Source organism: Eptesicus fuscus, chromosome 7 (genome assembly GCF_027574615.1).
Source record: "Eptesicus fuscus isolate TK198812 chromosome 7, DD_ASM_mEF_20220401, whole genome shotgun sequence".
Taxonomy (NCBI): Eukaryota; Metazoa; Chordata; class Mammalia; order Chiroptera; family Vespertilionidae; genus Eptesicus; species Eptesicus fuscus.
This window is the reverse complement of record NC_072479.1, coordinates 96,836,130-96,860,741: the sequence shown is the minus strand read 5'-3', so window position 1 is coordinate 96,860,741 and position 24,612 is coordinate 96,836,130. Positions and strand designations below refer to the sequence as shown.

General features: G+C 43.3%; 1 protein-coding gene and 1 long non-coding RNA gene across 5 annotated transcripts in view; one reads left to right on the top strand and one right to left on the bottom strand.

Annotated features, from left to right (window-relative positions):
* Nucleotides 1-402: 402 nt before the first annotated feature.
* Nucleotides 403-20,183, top strand: LOC129149844 (uncharacterized). Of its 2 annotated transcripts, none has more exons than XR_008556666.1 (3): nucleotides 403-638; nucleotides 7,383-7,477; nucleotides 20,017-20,183. It is a non-coding gene; the product is annotated as an uncharacterized LOC129149844 (long non-coding RNA). The 2 variants fall into 2 exon arrangements; XR_008556667.1 differs by lacking the exon at nucleotides 20,017-20,183 and adding an exon at nucleotides 9,068-9,167.
* RIC8B (RIC8 guanine nucleotide exchange factor B) overlaps nucleotides 3,789-24,612 on the bottom strand; it is a 115,386-nt gene continuing 94,562 nt past the window's right edge. For 2 of the 3 annotated variants that reach the window (XM_054719447.1, XM_054719448.1), the window contains 2 exons: nucleotides 20,818-20,937; nucleotides 3,789-7,051 (listed from right to left, as the gene is read on the bottom strand). In XM_054719447.1, coding sequence (XP_054575422.1) covers nucleotides 6,940-7,051; nucleotides 20,818-20,937 — 232 coding nt within the window. In that variant the 3' untranslated portion in view covers nucleotides 3,789-6,939. The remainder of the gene's footprint in view (nucleotides 7,052-20,817; nucleotides 20,938-24,612) is intronic. The other variant, XM_054719449.1, reaches the window with a different exon arrangement.

Genomic DNA, 24,612 nt, shown 5'->3' with positions numbered 1-24,612 from the left:
CCGGAGGCTGCTGATTGATTAAAAAGCAGGCAAGGGTTTATTGAACTGGCCAGGTCGGCCGCGAGGGCACCACACGCAGGTGGCCACCCTCACGACCGCGCTGTCCCAGGTGAAGGCAGCCCTTTTAAAGGTCCAAACCACAAAAATTTTCCTTTGTTCTAAATTCTAAATTCTAAAGGCTGGGAACAGCCTGCAGGGGGGTTCCCAGCCCCTGCTGGACATTATTGGAATGTGGCCCTATCTTGGGAAAGCAGGTTTTTACAGAAGCAGACCCAAGCAGAGTCAGTAATCTCTAAAGGTTATCTACAGTTTCTACTCCTGGAGCTACTGAGTCAGTGGGAATCAATCTCCTGCAGTCCTGGTCCACAGGCACAGGAAAATTACCTTGTGAGTCTCCAGGTCTCAGTCTGGAAGCTGAGGTAACCACCCTATTGTCCAAGCAAGCAAGTGCGTGCAGAAGCCAGAATAGCAGGGTTAAAATTCAAACAGCAGTTTTTACCTAAGTATGGTTGCTACCATACTTCAGGGACGTTCCTGGTCTGTCAGTCCCAGCTTTGTGCCTGTGGACAGGTTACCTCATCTTCCTGAGTCTCAGTGCTCCCGTCAGTTAACAGGTGTAAGAATCCTCCCGTTTCCATGTGAGTATCAACTGAGCCAGCCAGTGTGGAATTCACATCCACCTTCTGTCCTGGCCTGTGTGTTGTCCTGGAGGTAGCACAGTGGGCAGGGGCATAGGCGAAGGTGAGGAGAAGGGAGCCAGCCTTCCTGAACAAACATACAGGAGGGTCTGTGGGGAAGATGGTCCGGGGAGAGGGTTAAGACCGAGGCACTTGCAACGCTGTCCTGAGTTTCACCTTAAGGTGGTTCCTGCTGTTACCACTTTGCTTGATGAGGATGACAAGAGCCAGCTGTGAAATTGCTCTTTATAATAAAGTAGAGGCCCGATGCATGAAATTCATGCCAGTGTAATTAGCATATTACGCTTTTATTATTATAGATGTGTATATTCGACCTTTGTCCCCATTTTTTGCACAGGGCCCCCAAACCCTTGGAATTTCCTAAGTGACCACAGTGATGAAGGTGTCTTTTGTTTTGTTACTGAGGTGACTTTGGAAAGCACCCAGGGGAGGGGGCTGGTTGCTGGGAGAACCAACCAGGTGATTCGAGGGTGGGAACTTTGAGTCCAACCCCTTGACCTCCAGGGTGGAGGGTCAGGTTGAATCAATCACCAATTATGCTTGTGCTGTAAAGTCTATGCAAACCCCCCAAGGACAGGCTCAGAGAGCTTCCTGTGGGTGAGCACGTGGAGGTGCTGGGGGACGGTGCCCGCCCGCCCGCCCGCCCGCCCGGAGAGGGCACTGAGCTCTGGCCAGCCCCACACCCTGCCCTGTGCACCTGCGTCTGGCTGTTCCTGAGTTGTGTCCTTTTCTAACAAACGAGTGAGTAAAGTAAATACAATGTTTTCTCAGTTCTGTGAGCTGCTTTCTACCTCCTGCCACTGGTCCAGTCCACCCGCTTCCCCCAGGGCAGTGGTCGGCAAACTCAGTCAACAGAGCCAAATATCAACAGTACAACGATTGAAATTTCTTTTGAGAGCCAAATTTTTTAAACTTAAACTTCTTCTAACACCACTTCTTCAAAATAGACTCGCCCAGGCCGTGGCATTTTGTGGAAGAGCCACACTCAAGGGGCCCAAGAGCCGCATGTGGCTCGAGAGCCGCAGTCTGCCGACCACGGCCCCAGGTGTACTAATACAGCCTCCTACCTGGGCTCTTCTCTGTCCCTTCCGTTCGTTCTCCATGCTGCAGCCAGAGGGGTCTTTCTGGTTGAGTCCTTTCCTTGCCTGACATGCTGTCACTCGCGTCATCATGAGACACAGGAGCCCTTGTTTCAGTCACACTCAACTGCTTGGGTTCTGTAAACACGTCAGGACCCTTTGCCCCTGCCCCGGCTGCGGGGCTTGGTTGGTTACTCCCATGCATCAGAAAGGTTGCAGGTTTGATTCGCAGTCAAACATGAATGTATAGTATGAATAGTATGAATCTATACATACTAGAGGCAGTGATCAATGTTTCTCTCCCACATCGAAGTTTCTCTCTCAAATCAATAAAAACAAACAACCTTAAAAAAACCCATATCCTCAGGTGAAGATTAAAAAAATAAAGAACCCTGGCCCCGAGCTCTTGTTTGAGCCGGCTCTGGCAAGCGGGCTCTCTCCCACGTGGCAAGCCCATGCTCAGCGCAGGCGTCACTTCTGAAACCTCGTTCTTGAAGCCCCTGTCCTCCTGGCGTCCGCTGCAGGTTGTGCTGTAACAGGCTTCGGTGTGGACTCCCCGCCGTGGGCACATGGGGACAGGGACTTCTAGTCCTGTTTGTGTCTCCAGACATCTCGAACAGTGCCTGGTTCATAGATGCAAATTCCTGGGGATCGGAGTGCTTGTGCGTGTGGGCCTCTCTGCGGCTAGCTCAAGTGGGATTCTCGGTATTGCTGAGTGATGGAAATGGGGGTGGGGGTGGGAAGTGGGTTGTAATTCTTTCCCCAATTCTGTTTTTCCCATTTCCATCTTGTCTGAACATTTTTCTCCCGAATAAATGAAGACTTCATTACACTTTTCTTTGATTGCAAAGGCAACACATAACATAGTATTTTTAAACAGGTTTGAGTTCAAATTTTGCTACTTACCGGCTACGTGCCTTGCACATAATGCTTAACCTTGTCATGCCTTTGTTTTCTCATCCGAAAAGTGTGAGTTATTACAAAGATAAAATTAGAGAGTGCACGGAAAGTGCTCAGTACAGTGCCTGGCACAGGACTCGCACAATATGCACAGCTGTAACCGCTCCCTTCCACGCAGAAAAGGCAGCGGTCCCTGCGCCTTGGCCCAGGGTCTGCGCTGAGCTGCAACGAAAAGGCAACGCACATCTGACTGCAGGAGCCGGGAGGAGAGTTCTGCTTCTCTTCAGGGCAGCCTTCTCCACCTTCTCATCTGAACCAGAGCGCAGCATGACTGGGGCGACAATTTCCTCTTCCCGGTGCTCCATGACGAACACCGAACACCGTTCTGGAGCTCAGGGAAGTGGATTCACTGCATACAATGCAGGGCTTGGGACACTGAGGCTTAACGCCCCCTCCCTTTGAGGAAGGCTGCTCTGCTGCTTCCTGAAGACTCTGTGCAGGGCTCAGCTTAGTACATCAAAGCCACACCCCCTAAGTCCTCTCTGGAGGCCTCTCCCTTTCCTTGAATCTTCTCTTAAAACCTCTCCCTCCTGCGCCCACGGTCTGCTCCTGGTCCCATCTCCAGGTTGTGCTCGCCACTTACCCACCTGTTCTGACCGGTGTCACTTTGCTGTTCTTGAAAGGGTAGCCTGCCTCTCCCCATCCTCATGCACCCCCTCCACCTCGGGAATTACAGTGAAGCAAGTTGCTGCCCAGGACCACACAGCATCAACACGATGGACACCTCGTCTGTTTTTTCACATGCAGACTTTGTAAAGTCACCTGCCTCTCTCGCTGTGGTATTTCCAAGTGCCTCTCTTTGACCAAAACCACCTAACTGTCGTGATCTGTGCTACCGAGGCTCCTGCAGGTCAGGGCCCTATTGCAAAGCCATCTGCTCTTCCTGGTGCCACTCCTATTCCTGGCCCCCAGGAGGATAGCAGGCGCCTTTCTTTTTTTGGGGTAGGGGTTATGTCACGATGTCTTCGGTTAGTAAGGAAAAATAACATGGGTAGGCAATTAGCAGTGTTTACCGCAGTTCATATAACGGAATATCATATAGCCATTAATTTTTGAAGAATATTTATTGACATGGGAAAATGCTCACAATGTTAAAGAAGCAGGATACAAATCTGTAAATACAGCATGATCCCAATCTTGTAGTAAAATAAATTATATATGCATAGAAAAAACACAGGACAGAAATACACTAAAACATCAACAGTGATTTATCTCAGGGTGGTGGGATTTGGGGTGAATTATTTTTTAAATTATTTTCGGCATTTTTCAAACTTTGCACAATGAACATATATTACTTTTTACAATGGGGGCAGGGAGGAAGTCGATACAGGTGACACCCAGTGCTGGGAGGTGGCAAGACTGACTGGAATTCAGGAGATACTTAGTACTTGTACTTGTCAGCCAGCATCCTTGTTTATAAAGGGATAACGTCTGTCCTGCCCACCTCCCGGGACCACTGGGCACGTAAAAGGGTCTCAAGTGTCTGTTGATTGTTACTCCAAAGCAGCAGCTCAAGTGCCTTATTTTAGGACACATTCCTCCATGTGGTGTCAAAGGTCAGGAGGGATGTGGCCACAGGCCGTGTGTTGCGTGTTCTGCCACCCCCACCGCAGGCCAGCGTGCAGGCAGGGGTCTGAAAGCCTACAGCCCTGCTCCAGCCTAAGGACTCCAGGTCCTTGCTGGCGATGCATCGAGCAAACTCCCCACTCACTTCAACCAAGTCACCTCTTCACATAGAAAGTTCTTGACTCTGGTTCTGCTGAAATAGTTATTGCTTAAAATGGCCTGAGAATTACCACTCTCCCAGCATTCCAGAGTCATAGGAGGCACAACGTGGACCCAGGTGGGCAGTGTGTTGAAGGGGAAGGAGCAGGGCTAGGGGTCGGGCCAGGGGAGCTGGGGAACAGGCTCTTTGGAGATGATCTCTAGTATGAGATGGATGTGATGAGGTTACATGACGCAACATACATAGAAAACCCGTGTGTGGTGAGCACACAGCAGGTGTCAGTTCTCTGTCCACGTGCAGGATGTGGTCACTCAACCTCGCCCCCTGCAAGTTCTTTCTTCACAACCAAGACTTAGTGCCCAGTGCAGGGGACTGAGAGGGAACTGAGAGGCAACGCAACTCAGGTTAGGCTGCTCAAACCCACCCCGCGCAAGGCCGGCGGACACTGCCCCGTTGCACGTCTTCATTTAGGGAGGCCCACACGCATGCCACAGCTATCAGATTGTAGAAATTATAAAAATATTTCAAAATGCATTTGTACAATGAAGTAACAAAAATACTTAAATTCTTCTTTTCTAAGCTTTTTTCACTTAATCTAAAATTATGAATTGCCAAATTTCATTTAACTGTTGTTAAAACTAGTCACCAAGAACTTCTACTCCCAACTGTTTTGGATGACAATCCTAAAATGTAATGTATTCCCCCTAGATTTTTTATCGAGTGTTCTGGATTTTTTTTTTAAAGAAACAGGGTCATTCTTGAGAATCAGTCTATGGGCCAGATTGTGATACGTGTCATTGGGAAACAGACTCTCCCAGATTTGTGACACCTCGAGGAGCTTTCGCACTGCCCGCTTCCTGCCCGGCTGCGGGCCGTCGCTGCCTTCCGTCCAGCACTCCTTCTGTGCGACCATTCTGTGGGCCTAAAAGCCAGATAACTAAACATTTTAGAAATGTATGCAAATTTTAGTAGAGATTCTTGAGGCTCTCTCCGATGAGTCAAACTGCAGGAAGTTTTTGACATCTCTCTTGGTGGCTCACAGGCATTTAAAAACTCAATTCCTGTTTTGTTTTGCCAGAGAATCGGTTTCTGGATAACTGACATTTTCACTTACACCCCAGGTGCCTATCTTAAGGAGGCTATTTTAAGTGAGATGTACAAGTACTTTAAAAAAGCATGAACTGGGAAATAGTTTACCCCATGTATCTGTAAAGAAACACACACAGATGGCTAAATTGAATCAACCCCAATGTTTTATTTAATTTAAAGTTTTAAAAGGCAGTGGTTAAGCACATTATCTATGTGTGTATATATGTATGTATACAAACATACATACATATATAAAAGGAAACCAACCCCTTTTCAACTTTAGCCACTGATTAACCAGGCTCACCGATTCATTTTCTACTTCTTTATATGACCAATTTTTAAAGTAAAAATAAACAGCCTTGATCAGTTTAACAGTAACTATTTGTGTTTCTTTCTTTTTTTTTTAATAAATAAGGTTACCGCTAAACTGATCATATGGTAGAAAGGTAGAACACACACACATCAGCACACACACAGCCCCCACTTAAAACATGTGACGTATGAATGACCTATATGTACAAAAGGGTGCTGCTGACCCCCTGCCCCAGCAGAGGCCACAAAGAGCTCCCAGGACTCAGGAGTCCCCATTCCTTCTGCTGGGACACGTGTTCCTGGCACCCCGAGTTAACCTCAGAATGCATGCTCCCCATGCAACGATGCAGATGGGGGCTCAGTTCTCTGGTATAGTGTTCAGGTATGTGAGGGAATAAATAGGCATTGTAGCTGCCTCCGAACTTAACCGTCATTTCATAGGGAGATATGTATTCTGAAGTTCTAGGTAAGTGACATACAAACTTTCAGTGCAGTCAGTTTGCAAGTCCGGGGCTGTGTGTGTGTGTGTGTGTGTGTGTGTGCGCGCGTTTCTATATTTTATACAAAACTGAAATGAAGAATGGAGCTAGGTTTATGGAGCAGCTGCTTGGCTTCCATGTAGTCAGTCCTGATCTAACAAGTCACTTGCCTCAGCCCTTATTTAGCAGTTCTTTCTGGTTCCCGCGTGCCTCCGTCTGCTGGAGAGATTCAGGAGGGGCAGCTCACACAAGTGAGAGGAAGGATGCAGCTAAATCTTCTGCTAAGAATCTTGGCAAATGACCTGCCAGATTCAACCAGGGCTGTGTTACAGCGAAGTCCTTCGGTTCCGTCCCGATGAAATGGCGTTCTTCTGCTGCTAGCCCCTGCAACTCCATCTAACTGCAGCTCTGCATGAATGCCTCAGGATCGCAAAAACACAGGATCACCTCTTAAATATGCTGGATTCTCAATGAGTAAACCAGTTAATGTGTTTCTAGCCAAAGCAAGGGCATAAATGTTTGAGAGAAAAGATTCCCCTGGAGCTACAGAGAAAAGATGCTGATAAAAGCAAGACTGAATTGAGCAGGTGATGGCTTTAGTCTGTGTCCGAGCTGGTCTCTTCGATGACAGAGTACTGGCTGAGTGCTTCCTCCAAAGGCGTTATTGTCCCATCAGGTTTTAGTCCCATTGGTTTAAGCAACTCCTCTCTGGAAAAAGAGATAAAAGAAAGAAAAAAAAAGTATTCACCAGCATCACACACACACCCCTCCCTCCCGCCCAATCCACATCCTTTTAAAAAGGAAAGTCTTTAAAAAACAAAGTATTTTTCCTCAAGCTCTCTGTGTGTTTGTAACAGGAAAGATGAAAGGGGCATGGAGAGAAAAAGAGGGAGATAAAAGGTTCATTCACACAGGCCAAACCTACTAAGCCAATTAGAGGTATGAAAAGTCAAGGTCTAAATGGCTCAGGACAAGGAGCAGGTCTCTTCTGTTTTTAATAATTCACTTTTTTTCCTTTTGTGGATTCGTTTTGTTTTAGTGAAGCTGAAGCTGCCGAAACCTCACCTGTCGCAGTGGGTCAGGCACCCGGTTAAAGGGCTGATTTGACATGTGGACTTCACCCCACGGAATAAGGTCTGATTTTGCCTCTCCAATCTCTAGTGATACATGGGTACTCGATTCATTTCAAACCAGTTGGCCTTCCCCAACTTTCTCCCTCCCTTTTCTTTCCTTCTCCCTCTCTCTCCTTTTGTAAAACACCATTGCTTTTGTTTGTAGCAGTTTAATTACGGTTCTGACAGCCATTTTAATCTCTTCAAAGCTCCCCAACTGCCCCTTTCCAGCTAATCCAATTATATCTACTCCACAAGTTACAGCCTCATCTAAAGATGATTAATTATTGATTAAGCCAATCAAAAAGCATTAGGAAAGATTTATTTAATCTTTTCAGGGGTTCCTATTTTATTACATGGAGATTATGGCAAATGGACCTGTTGCGTTGCTGACTGGCCCGAAGGTCAGCAGTGCTGTAGGGGAGGCTGGAATGGGCACATGAGCTGCTTAAACTTGTTATGGAAACTGGCATCGCCCCCTGAAAACTTGTCTACAACCAAGAACCCACATGGCAGCGGCTGTAATGTTGGTGGGACTTGGAGTGAAGGAAATAATAAACCTCCCCTGCTGCCCCCTTGCTGCCGTCCCCTCTGGGGAGTGCCCAGCCACACGCCAGGTGATGGTGCTAAGCCCAGTGAGACATCCTGGGGCGTGAGAGCGGCTCAGTGGCCACTGGTAAGCCGACAGCAGCCTGGTCAGTTTGAAGAATCGGTAATGTGGACAGCTGACAGGCTAAGCTGAGGCGCCTGAAAATTATAAAATAGAAAACATGTTTCCTGATCCAAGCAATGGGGTCAAAATCACAGAACCTGAAGTTGAAGGGGCCTTAGAGATCATTTAGTCCAACCCCTCCTTTAAGAGACTGAGTGACTTACCCAAGGTCCCATATCTAGTGGCCAAGTTAGACCTGGGACATAGGGGCCCTGGATCCCGGCCATGCGCTCTGCGGCACACACAACTAGGCGACCTGCTCTAACTGCCCTGGGAGCACACTCCTTCAGCTGGTCAGTGTCTGCTCAACACTGCGTGCCAGGAACTACGTCACATACGGGGAGACAGGGAGACGGCTCAGCTGCCCCCTCGAGCAGGTGAAATGTACACATGAAAAGTAACTCATACCTAACGGGGTAAATGCTGGCGGCTCCTGAGGAGCACTGCCCACACTGCCGGGGGAGCCGGGACGGCACGCCAGGGAGGCGTGTAAAGGGCTCCGTATGGTCCCATTTACTTGTGTGACTCTGTAGAGCTTTGCTGTCTCTGAAGCTGTGACAGGCCTGTGTTTGGGGAGTGGCGAGGGTCCGTGAATGAGTGGAAGGAGGCAAGGCTGCAGGGTAGCTTGGGATCTAGTAGCCAAGTGTCCTAAATGCCCAGGCAGGCTGTCTCGGGGGAGCTGTCTCTGGCGGCTGTGTGTGTGCGGCGGGCACACTGGTAGGGGCACTATCACCATGTGTGAGAGGACACAGGAAGCTGGACTATGGCCGTGATGTGGGAAGTCAAGGCTACGTCTCTGAGGTAGACCTGTGATCCACTGGGAGGGCAGGGGCTGGCTGGTGAATAGAGTCCCTGTGCTTCCCACTCACTGACCACGTGACGGCCACATCATGCCCGCAGCAAGGACACAGCAGATGGAGCAGGTCTGCTGGGGAGATGCTGACATCTTCAGGACGTGAAGAGCGTGCGGTCCTTGCATGACAACCGGTGGAAGTGTTTAGTGGAGAGCTCGAAATGATCTGCTTCCATTAAAACTTCTCTCCAGCACTGATGCACACTATGCACATCTCCATTTTTATCACACAGTTTCCTAACGATGGCTGGAGGACTCTGACATTGGACGCTATATACTAATAACTGATACAAAAGGAAAAGGGGGACACTTTGCTGGGAATGAAACATTAAGGCATAAGAAAGCTCAAAGGTCTGAGGAGTTGGTGAACTTGAGGGTACATTAAGGGTGGGGGTAAAGGCGGGGGTAGGTGGAAGTAGATGAGACGGGAAAAATTCTACCAAGATAGTGAGGGATTGCTGGTGGACATAGATCACCCCTCACACTCACTCTCCTGCGTGCCATGGATGATGCTGGGCTAGCTACCAAGGGTACAGGGGAGCAGCTTTCTTGTTCAAGCCTGGGAGGAGTATGTTCAAATCAAGGCCATCAGTTTCATCCCTACTCCTCAGTCCACTTTTACAATGAAATAGTTAAGAACCATTCAATAGTTTTATGGCCAGTCATTCATCTACAGAATAAAAGGCCCCATATTTTAATTCCCACTGGTGACCTATTCTTCCCAAGCACTTATTTTTTGGGCCCGCTGTCTCAACCTCCACTACCGTGGGAGCTCCCGAGGGTATGAGTATTTTCTTTTCCACATGGCTTCATGTGACGCTTGGACTTAACACTTCTTTGGGAGAAGCGTCCGTGGTCACTGGCCACGTAATCATGTATTCATGCAAATGAATTAAGGCAGCAACGTGATAGAGTGGAGCAAAAAAGATCTGGAGCCAGGAGGTCTGTTTGAAGTGCCAACTCTTCCACTTACCAGTTGTGTGACGATGGGCAAGTCTCTGAGTCTGTTTCCCTCTCTGTGGAATGGGAATGATGATGATGCTAGCTCTAACTACTTCCTAGTGAAGATGTGAGTAGTAGCATTAATAGTACAAATAGTGGTAGGAGTACTAACTACAGTTCAAATGAAAGACTTCCATGAACTGTAAGAGTCCTAAATATTCGTGTTACTGTGGTATAATGAAAGGCACATAGAGGTTTATAGTCAGACAGCCCAAGGTTCTAATCCTGGATCCCCTGCTCACTAGCAATATGACCTTGAACTCTCTGAACTTCCACTTCCTTGTCTGTAGAATTGGGATAGGAATACCCACCTCACTTAATTGTCATGAGGGCAAAAGGTCATTATACACATAAAGTGCGAGGTGCAATGGCTGGACTGTCGTTGGAACCCACAGTGGCATTTCCTGTCACGTGCTTACGGAAAGTTTCCCCACACTCATTAGGGCACTCGGGGAATTAAGTGGGAGAAGAATATGCAGAAGCAAATAAAAGACATGGTCCCTGTCCTCAAGAAGCTTTCAGCCAGTTCAGAAGATAACACACACGCACATTAAACGATAGTAAAAGAATTACAGAACAGCAGATCCACAAGCTCGAGAGATTAACAGGCAGAGCCCTTTCCCTCGCCTGGTGCTTGATTCACGACACACCCTATTGCAACTCAAATCTGTTCAAAGGACAAAGAGAGACGGTCCCTTACAGATAGATATGTGACTGTTTTTTCTCCATCTTAACGTTTCTAATATTCTTCCTCTCTGTCATACAACAGCCCACAAATAGCAAAATGAAATCTTTGATCCAGGGACTCACTCCTAAAAGGTCTGATAAATGACCTGGTTATACTAGACTGTTTCATTTTATCAGCTCTGTTGTATCTAGATCAGCAAGATATGAACAGAGAATGGGAGGCATTAATGAGTACCACAGACATGTTGCTCCACCAATCATATGTACACGTGGGAGGGACACAGGAGATGGGGAGGCTGGTCACAGGCTCCTTGCAGGCGACAGACGCAGGGCCAGACTGTGATGGCCGTGATGAATACGGATCATGGGGAGGAAGGCATCCCACAAGCAGAAGAATTAGTCAAGCAAAGGCACGGAGACAAGAGTTAGTTGTGCGCAGGGACTGGCAAACAGGCTGGGTTGGCTGAGGTAAATTTTTAAAAAGCTCAAAACAGATACAGGGTATGAAAGAGAATCTCAAAGGAGACTATGAAATCCTAGGCTGACAAGTCTGGATTAGAGTACAGAGGTATTTTTGTCTTCTATTTCAAGGGCCTTACATTTAAAAAATTCTCCTTACAAAGCTGGAAAGCTATGAAATAGTATCACTGGCATATAAAAAAAGTTGCATGCTTTCATTTTCATATCCCTCTGTGTCCAGCACAGTGCCTTGCAGATAGCAGGTCCTCAATAAGCATGTATGAACTAAATTCAGTTGCAGCTGATATCATCTTGCACTTTCACAGAAAGGAAAGGTGTTCTATGGGCCTCCTGAGTAAACCACAACCAAGAGAAAAGCTACATCTCTGGGTAGAAGATTCACTTTCATCATCAAGATCCACAGAGCCAGGAAGGGTATTATGAGCATTCTACAGGAAATTCCTTCCAGGGGTTTCTCTAGTAGACTGTGAGCAACTTGAGGGCAGAGTCCATGTCTTACCTGGCTGTGATCTGCACACCTAGTATAGGATGGAGCACGCAGCAGGTGCTCAATGCTTACTGAAAGAATACATGGGTCACAGCACCAATGGAGAATGACAGAGAACCATCTGTCAGGAATCATTCTCACACTATTTTAAGTGTAATTAACTGTAATTAATTATTTCCCTGATGAGGCATCATGACATCCAGCAGAAGTCAGGCCCCCTTTGCACCGTACAGCCTGGAGCTCCCAACCACTAAATGGTGTAGATTCAGCTTCTAACATATGGAGCACCAGGAGGTCTAGATTCTAATCGCAGATCTTTCACTAACTTGCTGGGTGTCCTTGGGCAAGTCATTTCCTTCTCTGGGCTTGAGTCTCCTCATCTATAAAATGAAGGGGTTGGACAAGATGATCCTCCAGATTCTATGCTAAGTATCTAAATATTAGGCTACTAATTAAAATTTTGATCTATTTTAAAAAAACTGCTAGGTTTTTAAGACACTAAAACTCAATACTGCTAAGCCTTTGTTTTTAATATATTCTAAGCCTAAGAGTCAAACACAGCATCCTACCTAGTTGTCACTGACATACACCGAGACCAGAAATCCTTTCTGCAAAACTATCAGCGGATGATTAGAATGATTACAAAGTAAGTCAAAGCAATGGCAACAGTTACAAGGAAGGATCTAAACTCAATCATGGCCCTCAATAAACAGGCTATTTCATGAAGAATCATTGGTCCTAAATTATGAAGGTCCCATCTAAGGGTGTCAGATATATGTACATTGTGGTTAAACAGAGATACTGTATATTGAAATGTGCATCAGGATTAAGATAGTCACATAGCAACAACTCCTTCATACTTACCTTCAATGCTATACACAGGCCTTAACACAAGTTAAGACTGCCCTCGTTATCATCAAAAAGTACAGTGATGTCTACTGGATAAAGAGCCCATTCTAGGCACTGTGACAGTATCATGGCGGGCTTCTCATCTGATCAGGCATCTGGCCAGGGAAGAGATAAGCCTCCAAGAATGTTCAACTGGAACGAAACATCATTTAGAAATTTGATCTTACTAAACGATAAGGAACCATAATCTATAAGGGTTTGGCCAGGCACGAGGACACAGACAAAGCACGTCCAAGAAAGGAAACCCTACTTTGCCCCAGCCTAACCCTTGGGACTGCTCATGGAAACCAAAAAATGCTTTCTTAAAGAGTTAGGGGTGGGAGATTCTGGAACTTATACCATATTTAAAACTTTCTGGTATGTTTCTCTTTCTTCAGATATACTTTAACATATATCTGCTCCACTATTTCCCTGTAAAAATGGTCCTCTGGGATGCCTGGGCTTATATAAACTTCTCAGAACCTTAGATAAGATTCCACTTTTTAGGGCTTCTGGTTCCTATGTAACTCTTTCCCCCAGAAATGACAGTGCAATATTGGGGATCAGATGCTAACATACCCAATCGCACATTATAGAAGAGGCCAGATGTGTATGTGTATAAAACACCTTACTTGACCTGGAAGCAAGAGAATACTCTTGCCCACAGCACATGTTTTGTGCAATACAAACAAAGCATTCAATTCAAGGGCACTTGCTGAAAACAGGACATAATTAAGCAGTTGGTAAAATGCATTCTTGTTTCCCACTTGCAGATCTCCCGAGTCCCTTCGAATTTACCTATACGAGTTTCAGCTTCCCGCTTGCCACTTAGCTTGATAACGACTCAAAAATCATTCCCTTGTTTTCAAGGGCTCTTCTTTCTTGTCTGCTCTGTGTACTACAGGGCAGTATTGACACATGGAATTAATGACAGGGTCTGTAATGAAACAACAGTCATGCAAACACCGGTCTGCTCTTTTGATAAAACAGCATGTTAGAGACCTATTCACCTCCCTCTAATTGAGTACTGCATAATAGTTTCTATCCTTTTATGTAACATATTTTGTTCTATGATTAGAAAGGAAGAAAAGGGGTTCGGGAACCTATGAGGCATTGCTTCCTTCAATCATCCCCTGATTAATTCTCTGTTTTTAATGAGGGTGGCTGTTATTTAGGCAGGTTCTGTTACATACTTGTTTTGTTGACTTCTGTACAATGTCTAACAAAACCCAGGATGGGATAATTGGGAACCATTTCTTTGGCCCAGGGATTCCTGCTCTTAATGCAAGGTTGGCTTGGAAAAAAGAACCCTGACATTTTAAATTAGCCATTTCATATTTAATTCCTTTTCACATTTGAGAGATAGGTTGAGAAACTGGTATATAAATAAAGTCTTTTAATTAACACAGAGCTTTTCCAAAAATGCCTTGCAAGAATGGAGCCTGTGATGGCCTGGAGAAAGAAGCTCTGTAATCTTTGCTACAATTCCAAGTCTGAGAGTGCATCTTGTTTCAAGATTTCAGCATCACTACAATAGTCCCTAATTCACTGAAGTACAATGGATTTCCCAGTAACCTGGGATATTCTTGTAAGTGATTTTAACCTTTTCCCCTCACAGAAATAACATTACAACCTCTGGCCCTGGTTAACATGTTCAGTTACATACTATGGAAGTGTCCATTGGACCCTGATCCTTCATCTCTCCTTATATTTTTCATCTAATGGCTTCCCAGGGCTGCCTGGTTATACTGGTTTTTCACTAAGCCACTGACCCAGTAGGTAGGAGGTATATGGAGGCTTTTCCACAGCAAATTCTAGGTATTCAGGCTGCATCTTTCAGAAACGATTCCGAGGCCCTTCCTTCAGCCCTCACTATCATACTTTGGGAATGAGTACAATTGGGAAGGTTAAACATGTAGCATAAAAATATCACTCCCAAGACAAATGGATATGGCATATTGTCCATACCACATCCTTCCATTTTGTGAAGGCAATTGGGAGTTGCCTAAACAGTCGCAAAGGGAAGCCTTTTAAAAGTTAAGTTTGCTTAATGTGATCATACTAAGTATAAGAATTTGTTACAATATCTAAAATCATTCTCTTTTCAAAACTGAGACCTTATTTTTAAAAAAAGACACCTTATATTACTATGGAATCACAGCAGTTTGACTGGTTTCCTCTATATAAAGCTGTGTGTTTTTTATTGTGTTTTTTAAAGCATAGGCTATTTATTTAGCTCCTAACCTGGTATTTGAAAAGAGCTCAAATCAATTATGGAGTGAAAGAGTAGGAATATATGCCATCCAAACCTAAATGATCTTCTCAGGAAAATATGCTTACTACCTGTCTTTATGCTGTGTGCTTGTTTAAACTTTAGAATGTTTCATTAAAAATAATCAGACTGACATATTTTTGAGAGGTGTTGGTAATTTTCAAGATAACATGATCTGGAGTCTGAAGACTAGGAATTGAGCCCGGCTATGTCATTATCCAGATGCCAGGCCTTGGGTCAGTCATATAAACACTGGTCCCACTTACTCTTCAGTAAAACACCTTTCCCTACCTAAGTCACAGGGCTGTTTCAATGATCAAAGGAGATAATATATATTGAAGCATTTTTTAAAAAACTTTAAAGCACTATATAAATATTAGTCTATTATTATTGTTCTCAATTCTGTTAGAAGACCACATGCAAAGCTTCTAAAAATTTGCTGCCCACCTCACATTAAACAGCATGGTTAAAATACAGAGAATGAGGTTAGGGATAGTGCCAGAAAATAAAATCCATTTTTTCCCTCTTAAATAAAGATATTCTTTATTATATCTTGGTAATTTCTTTACAGAATTTTTCTATCCTATTGTCCAAATTAGCAAAATAAATAATAAGAGGTCAGTATGCCAACTGACACTATTGAATAAAGCAGTAGAAATAGAAGTTATGTGTTCTTCCCAAATAGAAAGACTTAAAAGTTAAACAAGGAGGGTAACAAAGAGCAGAAAGTCAAAAGCCATTTCAGCTAGTGCTTAACCCAAGAGCTCAAAGTAGTCATTCCTACTAGAGTTAAAGGACAATGACTGCCAACAGGCAAGACAAAGGCAGCATGACATCCTCCTTCGGAGTTGTCTAGCAAGGAAGGGCCCTCTATACCCTAGCAACATACAATATCCAGTTTCTCAAATTAATCCTCACCTGCCACTTCAAAGGTACATTAATTTAACTGGATCCCAGATCCCTTAATTGGACTTCCAAGCAACCTCAGGGTGTATGTTAATGATGTGAAACAGTGCTGTCCAAGGAAAATATAACGTAAGCTACAAAATGTAAGCCAAATATGTAATCTATGCTCTGGTAGATACACTGAAAAAGTAAGGAAAGATAGATAAATTACTTTTAGTATAGCATAAAATTTCCATGTAAAATCTGTATTAAACAAATGAGATATCTTAATTCTTTTTATACTGAGTCTTTGAAAGTCTGAGAATTTAAAACTTACAGGACATCCCAATTCAGACTAACCACATTTCAAGTGCTTAACAGTCATTTATGGCTGGTGGTTACCACACTGGACAGAGGAGAGCTAACGGATTTTCTGATGTAAACAATTAAATCTTTATACTTTAGTTCCTACAATAGATCTCACAATGCTTTAAAGATTGGACCACATTTCTGAAATATACCTGAAAAGCATTTCCTTGACTAATTCATCAAAAAGGTGGGTATAATCATAGTTGTTACTTTTGTGAGCAGAGAAAAGTAACTTATTTACAGGAAAAAAATTACATATTTATTACTTTTCAGTCATAAAGCACTTGTCCCAACTTTAGTAAGTTTAAAAATAATCTCTGGATTAAAAGGAACTATTCCACATTTGGTACCTGCACTTACTAAGAAAGCCATGTCCCAAATACTGCACAATGACTGGCAATAAAAAAAATGAATGAATAAATAAAAATTATTAGATAAGACAAGGAAGAAATGGGAAAACAATTATTATTTATTTATATACATGTAAACTTTAGAGGATGTTGATAGAATATCTAAGCGAAAAGGCTATGGACCTTGTTAAAAAGTAATGGGGTAAGGGTGGGGTATAAGATTAATCAGTCCTGGTTCCAACTAAGGAACTAGAGGGGATTAGAAAGGTCAAAACAAACGTGAAATATTATTTCCCTTGGTTAGTTTAAGCTTAAGCCAATCAATCCTCTCCCTCCTTTTTGGAGGAGGCTGCATTACTATATACGAGTTGTGTGCTGTAGCTAAGGTGAATGCAATTGTATTAGCTACACTGGACTTGCTTAACCACACACAATCCCCATTCTAATCTCCTGCTTAAATTGCAGGGGCTTATTCTTTTTCCAATTCAGAGAGAGAAAGAGGAGGTGTAGAGGCAGGCAAGTTTCATCCCCCTTTCCACCTCTGCTCTCACATTAAAACTGTCAAATGAAGCTTTCTATAATAATCTCATGCCTCAAGCCTGAATGTTTATGTTTGATAAATATTAAATTTTATTTCTATATAAAATAAATTATGAAGACTGATATTTAAATTAGCTAGTCATGGACCAAAGAACCTTTATAGAATTCTTTTTTAGTCCTGAATTTTATGACATTTGGCCAAGAAACGGAACTGCCAAAAGTATGCTTTAAAGTCGTAAACCATATAGGCTATTTTATAGAACAGGAAACTGACCTTCGATTTGGGGATCAGCTGTGTTATTTTCTCACACACTGGGGAAACCACAGGATACAAGGCACTGTACTAGCTAGACATGATGGGATTAATAGAGCTCAGATTATTCTCAAACTCTTAAGACCCCCCAGGTCCACTGCCAACCCCCTTATCCACATCTGTTCCAAACACAGTCCTTTTACTTAAAAACAAACCAAGCACTTGGAATACTTCTAAGTCAGTTGGTATTCAATGGGAAGAAAATGTTTGAGCACTAGTCTCTCCAGTGTCCTTGGAAATCCAGGTAAGATAAAGCTGCTAGGATGGTGAGCTCCTGGAGGCAGTAGTTATGTCCAGCGTGGAGGCAAAATGGAAATGTAATTTTAATTTTTGCATTGGTGGTTTTACAGTTTTGGTAGTGTATATCATCTATACCCTACACCAGGCTCAGTAACAGTATTTGGCATGACCAACCTTAGTCAGCACTTTGGTAAATGCTTTGGCACGGGCCACTGTTGCTAACCACCATCCTGGTGCAGGTCCTTCACATCTGCTCTCCTATGGATGGAAAAAAAGGAAGTGTCTAGTGTCCATTCATTGGCCACATCACCTCCAACCCTATCCTTGACTCACGTGCCTTTCAATTCAGGCCCAGGAGAGAATGATTCCATTTCTGAGAAGGAAAGTTAATCAGACGAAGCTACAGTATACTTTTAGTGCAATAAAGACTTGGTGGGATGCAGGACATCCTTGGAGGACGGTTGAGGGAGCTGACCAGCAGCACAATGCTGAAGAAAATGACCAGGAAGTATTCTGGCCAACACTGACTCTCACAGACAGACACAGTAGCACAGCAGACAAAGCAAAAGTCTTGAGTTCTGGAAAATGAAGTTCCTAGTCTCACTTTATTATGAAGCTAGAAAGAGAATGTATGTGAAATGTTTTGTAAACTGTTAAAGGAAATGGATTATCACCAGATATTAGTTTGGAAATGTTTGGGGAAATTCTTTGGGACTTGCTTCCCCCAATGATAAATTTGATAATATATTAATCAAGTAATGATAAAACAACTTGAGCTCTTTAGAAGAAAGATGTAGTATGTGAATACCAAAGGTTTATCTTAACAAGAGTAAGTTTCCCTCCACCCGGAATGACTGGTCATTTCTCCACCTGTCTATTACATGCCTCTTACACTTTAAGGATCAGCACAAATGCTACCTCTCCTGTGAAACAATCCAGACAGAACCAACTGCTCCTTTTCCTGGTGCTTACAGTTCAACACAGACCTGATTTTATTTTCTTCTAGAATAGATTTCCTTCACTAGAACGTGAGCTTTCCAGAGGCAGAGCTTGTCATGTTCACCAATCTCCCTCATTTCCTAGCACAACGCCTTGCTAACATTAATAAATGTTCCTTGACTTGTACTGCATTTAGTCTACTTTGGCTTACGGCTTCTTGTTTACCTAAAAAAAACCAAAACCAAAACCAATAACAGTGAAAAGAGAGAAGAAACTTAAGACAAACATGTAAGATGCATAAAGAATGGCTTCATTCTTTGCATTCCTGCTTTGGAATGCCCACTGCTGATCTCCACACAGCTTTGTCATTGACTGTTATTAGTGAGAGCAAATGTTAGAAAGCACAGAAAGGCAAACAATGTAAAAAAACCCACACACGTCATGCAAAGTCTGTCATGTAGGACTACTCTCAAAGTTGCCTTTAGCTCCAATTTTTCAATAGCAAAATCGGTGCCAACAAGACCTATTTGCTCTGCTTTGTAAGTGCAAAAATCAGTGTCACCTTCAGGTTGAGTTGGGCATTATCTGCTGGGTATTGCTGGGTGAGTACATACCTTCTTTGAGGCATAGTTTAAATCAGGTGGAAGCTTGGTTATTTCAGACTTGACGTTTGTGCATTTATTTGTTGGCAGCCTCTAAACTATGTGAATTTCCCTGAAATTACAAGAAGGACCTGGCACTGTTTTTGTTGCTGTTGTGGGAACACCTATAAAGGTGAATTTATATTAGGGATGCCTCTTGTCTCTCAGTAAGTACCTGAATCACACTGTATTGTCTTAGGTAGTTCTGTCCCCCATCTCCCACTTTCCTAGCTTGGAGCTTACTCATCCTGGATATATGGGCCAGTTGACTAGCATCTTTGTTATCTTTTAAGAACTCATATTATTAAAATAGTTTATGAACAGGATCTTTATGTAACTGACCGGTTTACTATTAGTACGTCCTAACATACTAATGTGCTCCACTCGGGTCCTGTTAACACTTCTACTCCTACCAGAGGACTGTTAGACCACTGTGTTTCATCGGTGCTTTTGGAAACAGCTAAGCACAAATCCTATTTTTATATATTCATTCCAAACTTGTTATTCTGCCTGCTATAGGTTTGCCATATCGTATCTTATATTTTTGACTGTTCTATCAAAAGTATGGAGAATGTCATCTGCAAACAGATGACAATGTCTTTGGAAGACTGTGAGCATTGTCAGTTGACTGTAAATTCTAACACTGGGAAAAGATGAGAGCGGAAAAAGACTAGCTAGAAGTTCTACTAGGTTTGCAGGTGATGAAGCTACTTTCTTCTAAATAACTGGTACCACACTGCCAGCATCATCTGAAAGAAGCTCAGACTCGGCAGAGGGTCTAAATACCCACCCACTCTTGTCACACTCTCCATGTTTCCAAACATTTCTACTCAGCCTCCTGCTGTGCTCTAAGCCTCTGCCCTCTTACACCTTTTCCTTTAATGGCTGGCTTCCCTATTCCAGTTGCTGCTTCTCTTGGCTGAGGGATACTGTTCTTCACATAGCTGTGAAAAAGGAGACGAACAGAAGAAATTCACCTTTAAGTGACAGCTGCCACTGACACACAGAAGCACTCACTCAAGATGGCTTAAAGGAGAAAGTGACTCAATGCATGGCTGGAAAATAAGCAATTCAGGCAAGTGTGAAAGGAATTAATATTTTCTAATAACTCCTCCAAGATAACTAGTTGCTGATTAGTATATATTTGATTTAATTATTTTCCAAACTGACTATTTTTGGAGGAGAAGGAGATGTGGAGCCAGAAGGGAAGGGGAGACTGTTTTTAGAGCCCCTAATTAATGCAAGCGCCTGCTTTCAGAAAAGCCTTCATTTGAGCTATTCCTTTTCACTTTTCCCTGTTGGGTGCATGACAATTTAGAATTCTTGGTTTCATCAAAAAAGAAAAAAAGCATCATGATTTGAAACAAAAAACCAAAACAGACCAAAACAAAAAATACAAGAAGCGGCAAAATCACTGAACCTAACTCAGCATCTTTTTGAAGACAGGGAGGTTAGTTGGTTAAATGTCACAGTGACCTAGCAGTTACTGTCCCACCGTGGAGAGTGTGACTGTCTGAGAGTGCATATCCAGAGGCACAGGCAGGGAACGTGGGAGCCAAGAGCACTAACTGCTGCTGCCAGGGCCACCCTGTGCCAATCAGCATGGATTTCCAGAGCTGCTGCTCTATGGTAACTCTCAGCGAGAGAGACAAAGAAATAGAACATTTGTAGAAACCAAGCAAAAAATGGATGGGAATACAATACCTGGAAAGTTTATCAAGCATGTTGACAAGTTTCATGGCTTCATATTCTTTTTGTTCTTCTGTCATTTCATCTATAAGGTTTGGCATTGGTTCCTCTAAATGACCAGTGATAAGATTAATGCTACAAAAAGAAAAAAAAGTTATGCTGTATGTTTTAAAATTATGCTCTTTCTATACTTTGCTGGTCCAAGTTGTAAGTTATAATAAGAAAGAGTATAGTTGCCAAAAAATTGGCAATAATAGAATTTTATGGTATAGAACTGCTCTAGGAATTTTTTTTTTAAATTACTTTCCTAGTATTAACTATTGTTTTTCAAAAAGTAAAACTAACTTGCCAACTTAAAAAAAATAAGGCCCGGCTGCTTTTTAAAAATATGAAATTTTATTGGGTATTTAGGGTAAATATCCTTGGATGCACACCTTCTTCATTGATTATAAGGGGGAAAATGATTTAAGAGAGTGAGAAATTCATTTTGTGATACAGCATAAAACAAATATATCAAAAAAATTTGGAAAAATGATGATAGGCTGGAATCTGAAAATGAAAGCATGCCAATTTATAATCTCAGGAAATTAGTCCATTAGTGAGACCACAGAAGGCAATGAGTGTTTAAATAATAAAAGATAAAGCAGAAGAACAATTTTAATTAGATTTGATCTGACCTAGATAAAAAAAGAATGAAATGTAGCCTACCAAGAGACAGGTATACCCCATCTGGCTTTCTGGAAATAGATTTAATAAAGTAGTTAGAATGAATACGTTTCATAAACTATGTACGAAGTTCTAATACCAAACAAGCTATCCTCTTAGATAAAAGACATTATTTTTTTAAGAAAGTGAAATAAAAGGTAATTCTTCCAATGGCTGCTAAATATCTGTAAGTTAAATATGTTTCTGGAGAAAAGGACAGGCAATTATAGCATTTTGTCTAGCCAAGTACAGATGGTTTGCTTTTAATGATCAAATGAAATATCCCTGCAAACAGCAAACTGCTAATAAATTGCTTTGTAGGGTCTCCAAACACAAATGCGTTGAGGGACCGGCCTTCAGGATAAACCAGTGAGTGAACTGGTTGAGTATAATCAATGTGGAGTGCTGGGACTGGAGTAAACTAGAGGTTAGAATGCGAGTCTCAACAGAAAAAAATCACATGGGCCGAAACAAAGACACTGTGATCAGTTAGGTTCTCTGTGGCGAGCTTCTACTTGGGCAAGTTAACTTTACTGACCTGGGCTTTCTCATTTGGAGTAAGGGTTAGGCCACAGGTACTATTATATATTACCAGATTTCCTTTTCTTTTGCTGAATTCCTGAGAGGCTACATGACCTGCAGATTCTTATGAAATAATTCAGTGCTCACCATCCTCAAAAACTGGATCTAAAACATCTGTTTTGCCATTCTTGCATAAGACCGATGTCTAGAGCTGTGGTTAAAAAATCTTTTTTCCTTCAAAGCAGTGGAAACCATCCCCTGCTTCGTATTTAACAAATGAAACCCTAGGTAGAGGGCCACTATGTAAAGTAGACAAAAGTTGGAACTGCTCAGGCAGTAGAGATAGGGATGGCCAAGAGCCCCCTCTATTTGTCTGCACTCTTAAGGTATTCCCTAAGACACCTTCAGGAACTCTGATGCTCAGGGTAAACAGTCTGAAACCCACAGGCTTGCCAGTGATTTTTAGCCTTGGCTGTACATTAAAATCACTTGGGAAACTTTAAAGAGAACTAAATGTGTGTGTGTGTGTGTGTGTGTGTGTGTGTGTGTGTGTACATGTATATACTAGAGAAATTCGTGCACAGGGTGTGTGTGTGTGTGTGTGTCCCTCAGCCGAGCCTGCACCCTCTCCAATCTGGGACCCCTTGAGGGATCAGGCCTTAACGGGCAGTCAGACATCTCTCTCACAATACAGGGCTGCTGGCTCCCAACCGCTCACCTGCCTGCCAGCCTGATCACCCCCTAACCACTCCCCTGCCAGCCTGATTGACGCCCAACTGCTCCCCTGCCAGCCCGATTGCCCCTAACTGCCCTCCCCTGCCGGCCTGGTCGCTCCTAATTGTCCTCCCCTGCAGGCCTGGTCGCTCCTAACTGCCTTCCCCTGCAGGCCTGGTCACCCCAACTGCCCTCTACTGCAGGCCTGGTCACTCCCAATTGCCCTCTCCTGCAGGCCTGGTCCCCCCCAACTGCCCTCCCCTGCAGGCCTGATCGCCCCCAACTGCCCTCCTTTGCAGGCCTGATCCTTCCCAAATGCCCTCCCTTGCAGGCCTGATCACCCACAACTGCCCTCCCCTGCTGGCCATCTTGTGGCGGCCATCTTTGACAACATGGGGGCAGCCATCTTGTGTGTTGGGGTGATGGTCAATTTGCATATTACCTCTTTATTATATAGGATGTTTTTAAGTTTTCCAGATAATTCTGATACACAATGAGTTAGGAACCACTGGGTTAGAGTGCCTACTTCAGACACTCGTAATGCACTATTACTGCCTCTCCTTTTTTTTTTTTTTCAGGTGCTCATAAAAGAAGAGAAAAAGTCCTCTAGTTAAGTGGCCATTAACAAAAACACTGAATGGGATCATCACTTTTCCCAAAAATCGAGAACAAAGAGGACCCAGACAAGGATTCTGAGAACTACAGAATTCTTAAGAAGTATCCAGATGCCACAATGAAAATGTAATTCCATCACCCATCTATTATTTGCTTAGGCATATAACGAGACATGTTTTTACTGGTTTCTCTACTGCCGCCTGCTAACTCAGAAAAACAACTAGTCTTATAAATGATAAGTAAAAAGTACTTATTGTAGGCACATACCACTTCCCAAGCAAACAAAGGAAATCAGTTCTTAGAACAAAGTATAAGGGAAGGTAGTAGATATATTAACTATATCTGCTCATCTTGTCTCCTGAGTGAAGGCTTCTCTCATAAAGGTCTATGGAGAGGTGATTTTAAAAACCAGGCCCACAGACTGTTTTAGAATATGATGACATTATACAAGCCATTGTGTGCCTCAGGGAGAGGTGTGTCAGAGGACACACTGGTGAGCTCTGTGGTATGGTGGACACCACAGCACACAAAGGTCACATGCATTCCTGGGTCAGAGCACATTTGATTCTTTTCTTGGTTCTTTCAAGGGCTTAATGGAAATGATGTCTGTTTTCCGTAAGCTGACCTCAAGTTCTCTGCTGCTAAAATGATTTAATGGCTTGCTCTGAAATTAGGTATTAAAGTCACAAAATCCTTTGCTCACTGAACATAAAAGTAGTAGCTAGAAATTCATTTTTATGGAGTAGGAACTTACCATCCTTTACCCATGGAGTAAAACATTCCAGTCCCCCCAAAGTCACTCCAGGGATTCAGGTTTCATTTTTTCCTTTACAAAAACACCCCACCCCGGCCCTGTACTCAGAACAATGTAAACAATACCACAGAAAACAACAGGAGCTATGCCACCCTCTTAAGGGAAAAATGGCAGGGTGCTGGGGGCAGAAGGCAGACTGGGACACTGTCTCCTCTCTTGCTCCCCACTTCACACTAGTGGCATGCAGTTTCCTTACCCAGAGAAGAATAGAAAACAAATAGTCACCACAACAATGATGTCAGTTTCCATAAAATAGGTTATTTTCAGTTGAGTAAACATTTGCCACCTTATAACCTCAAACAGTAGAGTATGCGACTTAGCTTTCAGTTTCAGGATCTTAACCATATGAAATTCTGGGGTTCGTTTTATTTTGTTCCAATACGCTGAGTCTTAAGATACTTTAAGTACACTAATTGTGGTGGATATTTTATTGGGTAATT